Raw genomic sequence first — 6486 nt, 5'->3', positions numbered from 1 at the left:
CAACTATTATTTTGATAGCCTTATCATTTCCATCTCTCCAAATTGCTTGATCAGGTTCAATCTTAGGTTCTTTGGATTCTATCTTTACAAATGATTCAACTTTGTTATCTTTTAGTATCATTTGAATTCTGAATTTCCATGCGAAGAAATCGTCACCTCCTGCAAGTCTGTCTTCAAATCTGATAGCGCTAGCCATTGATAGGATTGTGATTTTGAATATATACTTCATTTGAATTTTACGTAAAATTGAAAAACCTTAGGTTCGATTTAACTATAGCTCCGATACCATGTAAATGATGTTCAATTTGCATTCAATATGCAAGTTATAATTCTATTATCTAATTTTGTATTATTAATTTCTTATTGTATATATCTATCTATCTTATTGCTTGTGGCAGATGAGAGGAGCATTTAATATTTTCTATGTCCTATCTCAAGAATGCCACTTACTATAAGTATATGACAAAGGAGGCACGGTCAAGCAATGCCTTGATCGGTCATGACCGATCAAGACATTACTTGATCGTACCTTTTTGTTTATACTAACAAAAGCATGTTATGATAAATGCCAATCGATGATTATAACCGAAGTTCATCAGTGTATTAACCCAACGCTAACGACCGATAGTATATTGGTGGCTGTCAATGCTAACAGCCGATAGTTATCGGTGTGTTAGCCTTGATAACCAATAACTATCGATGTAGACTAACACACCGATAACTATCGGTGACTAATACATTGCCACCCGATATGCATTCTGATATACCTTATATGCAACCTGATATATATTATATGCACTCCGATATAATATTATATGTAACCCGATATAATATATATTCAATTCGGTATATATTACTCGGTGTCATCATTATTTATGTTTAATTGATATTCATCTAAATGCAGGATTCATTAGATAGATAAACATGAGGAAGATACATAGTGTGATTATCAATAGGTTGCCCATATGCAAATATAGAATGGCTATCAAGGATGAATTAATTGCTTGATGGTTTTATCATAGTTATCGATATGATAAATGATTGAATGAGAGACTTCATTTATCTCTCATTCAATCATTTATCTTACCGAAGTTGTTATGCATTAACAAGACATTCATTCAAAAAGGTATGTTCAAGAATCAATGACTATGTCCATATTTGTATCATTTTTTAGTGTTCAAATAAAGTTGCTTTCATGTTGTGTGTGTAATTTTGTATTCATTCTCATGCTAGTTCAAGTTCAATTCAAAATTGAGACAATTAGTAATGGTGAAAATTGCATACCTTATATTTTACTCCCTTCAAGTTCAACTCACTTTAACCCAATTACATTTTTTTGTGATGATAATTGTACAAGTATGTTTTATATTAATAGTTGGCACATAACTCAAGGCTTGTCTCCATCTACACTCACTCCTTGAGAATAGATTTGATCCTCTATCATACACATCTCCTACCCTATATCAAATTCAAAGTTGCACAAATAACCTTAGTCAGATGTGCAATTCTAAGAATATCCCCAAACTTTTAAAATTTAAAATTTAAATTTAAATCTAACCTCAGTTTTCTCCTTCCACTTGCACAAAAAACATTTCATTTGACTATTGGAGTTGTTTTAAAAAAGGATAAACCTAGTTTTCTTTTAAGTCATCCTAGACCTAAATTTCACAAGGAATCTCATAGCATTATCATTTTTAAGATTGGATTAGAGTATATATTATTAAATGATCTAATTGCATTATCGTCTAGGACATCTATTGCATGCTTGCTTATCTTTCTTTTTTTCAAAAGCTAACAAGACATATAATTGTGTTCACACAATGGAGCAAGTATCTTTGTTGAATGAAACTCTCAAGCACACCAAATTGGGCTTTATACACGAGTAAAAAAAGATCATCAAGGTGAACCAAAACAAAGATTTTATGCTTAACTAAAATCAGATCCAAAAATCTTGGTGAAATTTGCACACCCCAAAATAGATTTGTAATTGTGTAGGTTTTTTGCATTGCAAAAATGATCAACAAATAAGCAATTAATTCTAAAATTTTAAAACATTCATTTGAACATCACTTATGTTTTTTGCTTGATTGATAATTATCTAGCACTTTCCCTATACACTTTTTTTTTTTAACATCACGAGAGAATAAGTAGAGAGATCTGTCATTTTATTCCTTTTCAAGATAACCAAATTGAATTATAAGCTTTATTTCGAATTATTTCTTTAAAGCACATTCATATTCAAACATGTATATGATCAGAGTGCCTTTTTTCATATCTAGGAATGGTATGAGAAAACTCAGAAAGGCGTGTCATCGATACACATACCTGAGTTTTCCATGCCTTAGTCAATATCTTTATATTTGCAAAGAAAATTTGTGAATCTTGTTTCTTGTTATCGGTAATTGTGAGCTCTTACATTGTCACAGGATCTTCCTTTTCAAAAAGCGTAGCAGATTAATATAACTCGAGAGTAAATATGCCCATTTATTACCAGAGAGCAAGCCTCTTGCTCCCTAGTTTGGTATAATATTCATTACCTAAAAGGCTGGGTAATCTTCAGACCACCATCATATAATTTTACAATAGACAGTTAACTCCCATTATCTAAATCCAAAATACTCAACCTTTAATGTGTACACCAGATATTGAACGTTGTTCCTTATGGGGATAAGTGCCCTATTTTACTACTAAATCTCATCGTGGCAGGTGTGGTGGGGCTTTAGTTTAGGTTAGAATTAGTTTATCTTTTAGTTTTACTACTAGATCTCATCGTGGCAGGTATGGTAGGGCTTTAGTTTAGATTAGAATTAGTTTATCTTGGAGTTTTAGGACAGATTCTAGCAAAATCTTGACCAGGAAGTCATTGATCAGATCTGTGATCTGTCCTCCCTAAATTCTATACCCATTCATCTAAAATAGAGGAAACATTATTTTGCTTCTTCGAAGCAGTACAACGATAATGAAATCATAATGCTCATGGAAGAGCAAATCATGCGATTTGAGATTCCGTTAAAAACATCAGTACACGCAGAAATATCTCAAGCTGGTAGAAGAATAATTTACAGCTTGTTAGGAAAAGCATTCAGCATGAGAACATCTAGAGAAAATATTTAGTTGAGTTTCATAACATGCTGAATATACACTATTACGAGCATCCATCACACAACTAAAAGAAGCTTAGAAAAACTACTGAAAATCTATCGCCAAGGGTCATCCCATCCTTTAGGGCCTTCTCTTTTGACAAAGTTAACAATAGCTTGCACTGCTTCTTCCACCCGATTAGATAGCGAATGGTTGCCCCATTCAATTTCAACCTTCTCTGCTCCCCCCATTGCATTGGAAAGCCTAACTCGTGAACAACAAGACAAACATAGTTATGCAATATTTAACTGCCAATGGGAAACTTTAACATGTTAGAGCAAAATGACGATGTCGATCACCATTGTCCAAACAATTTATAAAGAGAAATGACTTTGGATAAAGCAAACCAAATTTGAAATAAAAAAGTAGTTCCCTGTAAGCATACCTTTGAACAAGAGCTCGCTTATCAACATATTCTGGTATATACTCGTCGCCCATGGAGAAGATTATCTACAAAGTTTTAAGTACCGAAAAAACTCAGATTTGAGCATATATGGCTCTTGCATGGAGCAACTCTAATCAGTAGTAGACTTAGATCTTTAAAAAAAAAATTATCGATTGCTAACAGAAAGATGAAAGATATAGCAAACTGAAACTGAAAGAGATGCAGCCACAAAAAAAACACTCTTAACACAAGATTTTTACATGGAAACCCAATGTGGGAAAACCACGGTGAGAAATGCCGCTAGGATCTACTGTCTTAATCCGGCCTCACAATTTAATTGCTTTACAATATTTAAGGGCTCCAACCCTAAGGAGTCACCAACTCAATCCAATTAAGAGCACCGACTTACACAACAAATCAACTTCTCTTTTGAGCACCAACTCAAATAGATTCAGAATATTCTCAAACTGAAATAATAATCAACATCTTTAACTGAAAAATTATTGTGATAGTCTGAAAGTCAATTCTCACAGATTCACATTATTACAGCATACAAAAGATAGATATTTAGTTACAGGATATACTGATGAATTACACAGTTAGATGTCTCTGTGTCTCTGAAATAATTCTGCACAATGGAATGTTTTGAAACTGAATCAAATCTGCACTGATGTATACTCTGAACAAGGTAAAGTCAAAACTAATATAATGAATGCTGTCAACAAAGTTTTCAAACAACCAGTAATCTTTTCAACACAAATTCTCACCACATAAGAATGTTGAACAATATCAAAAGGGTGCCGTAAGAATCAGATGCTTTAAAATGAAAGCATATACCAAATGATCTGCTATAGAAAACTGCTCTTCATGCAACAGCAACTCTGATTGTGTCTTCAATTTCTTCAATTATCATTCCTGTAAGTTTTTATCTGACTCATATACATATCGTAATTTCTTGAATCGAACTATCTCAACAACAACTTCCACTTAGGCAAATAGAAGCCTATTTATCATCTTCGAATTAGTTGAGATAGATACGAAAATTACAACCATTTTTAAACCGAAATAAAACTTCCTTATTAAGCGAACTGGGAAGTTATACTTAAAATGTGTTACGTGTAATCCATAAACAAGTAAAAGTCGATATCTGAACCAAACGACTTCAGCAGTTTGAATATTCAAACTTAACACGTGTAAGAAGTTGTAACGGATGACAGTTTCCACTGGTTTAAACTATCCACCATCGATATATGTAAGTAATGCAATCAAATAATAATCTGTTCTGTGAAAGTTTATACCACTGAAGTATACACCGATTTCAATCACACAAAAATTATGAATCCAATCGGACAAAGATAATTGACGTCAGCATCCAACACAGTAGCGTGCAGAACCATAGATTATTGGCGTGAGTATTCAACAGAGTAATATGCAGAAACAAACAAAACAGACCATAATGATATAAAGATAGAAATACCATTATGTCTTGTGTAACTGTTATTATCATCAAATGTCACCGTAATCATATAAAGATGGAAACACCATTATGTCTTGTGTAACTGTTATTATCATCAAATGTCAGTGTGTATGTTTCATGCAGAGATGAATACTGGAGACATCAATGACAAACATATCAACAATCTCCCCCTTTTGTCGTTGATGTCAACAAACCAAGCCTGCAAAGATCAATCTGATCCAAAACACCAATCCGACCCCAAAAACACCAATCTGAATCTGAAAATACTATAATCTGCAAAGAGCGCTCTAAAGACAACACTCTGAAAATAACAGCCTGCAAACAACACTCTGAAAATAACATAGAGCCATTCTCCCCCTTTGAGAGACTTTGATCAAGAGAGGATAAGATACCTTGGTATTTTATTTTGTGTTCGCATGTGCCTAAAAAACACATCAACGGTACCCAAGGGAAAAAAATTGTCATACGGAGTTCCAGTACCCGTACCAAACCGGTCACTTAGTTAAATGACAAACACTTTATCCTTGTTCATGAAATAACATTCGTAATTATATAATATATCATAATTTAATTACTATATATGTGTTTGAATAATCCAGTATTAAATACATATAAATAAATAAAGAGAAGATAAATTAAAAAACAATAATCTGTTAATAAGAATTTAAATAAATATTAATTAAAATATAAATATTAACTAAAATTTAAAAGATAAAATCTATTTAAAAATTAAAAGAAATAAAATAAAAATATATCATAGAAGATGAATCCATACATGTTTAAAGATAATAGAAATTTATTGAATAAAATTAACTAAATTATATTAATCTTTAATTAAATATTTTTAGGATAAAACAAAATATTTATTTTGGAAATAGAATAAAGATATTTTTAGCAGATTAAAGGACGAGATTTGGGGAAGAAATAAAGAAAAGAAAAACAAAGAAAAAGGATAAAAATTGATAAGCAGTAGAATTCTTTTGGCTTGGTAAATGTAACCTAGGGGGTCACTAAGTTCATTAATATAAGAATGTACAAAATATTGTCTGACAAAGACACCCAGACATAGGGTTCAAAATTAACCACCTAATATCACAATGGCTGGATCTACTATCATACAAACCTTAAAGCACTACAAAATAGACCCGAACCAAACACACTACCCCGCGACTCTAACTTTTAACACATACAGGTCTAGTCAACAAAATGGCCAATCAAGGAATGCAAACCCCAAAACTATTCAAATATTGACTATCTTACCAGTGACTCAAGATCTCCTCCTCATCCTCATTCAAGCTATTAGTTGGGAAGGATGCCATCCGTTCAAGCCCCAGATCCACCTTGATTCCCATCCCCTGTTTAAGGAATGTGAGAGCAATCATCGCCTTGTTCTTCCGATGACCTTCCCCGGTCAGCCCAGCAATCACAATAAATGTCTTCCATACTGGTGGGACAGAGCCCAAAGAGGAAGACGCATTTCCAG

At 32.8% G+C, this 6486-nt stretch overlaps 1 protein-coding gene across 1 annotated transcript in view; it reads right to left on the bottom strand.

Moving 5' to 3' along the window:
- Nucleotides 1-2881: 2881 nt before the first annotated feature.
- LOC131065570 (UPF0613 protein PB24D3.06c) overlaps nt 2882-6486 on the bottom strand; it is a 145275-nt gene continuing 141670 nt past the window's right edge. The window contains exons 8-9 of the mRNA XM_058000126.2: nt 3527-3591; nt 2882-3345 (exon numbers count right to left, since the gene is read on the bottom strand). Of these exons, the coding sequence (XP_057856109.2) occupies nt 3198-3345; nt 3527-3591 (213 nt within the window). The 3' untranslated portion in view covers nt 2882-3197. The remainder of the gene's footprint in view (nt 3346-3526; nt 3592-6486) is intronic.

Source organism: Cryptomeria japonica, chromosome 1 (genome assembly GCF_030272615.1).
Source record: "Cryptomeria japonica chromosome 1, Sugi_1.0, whole genome shotgun sequence".
NCBI classification, from domain to species: Eukaryota; Viridiplantae; Streptophyta; class Pinopsida; order Cupressales; family Cupressaceae; genus Cryptomeria; species Cryptomeria japonica.
Note: the sequence above shows the minus strand (reverse complement) of the source record. Positions and strands in the feature narration are given on the sequence as shown.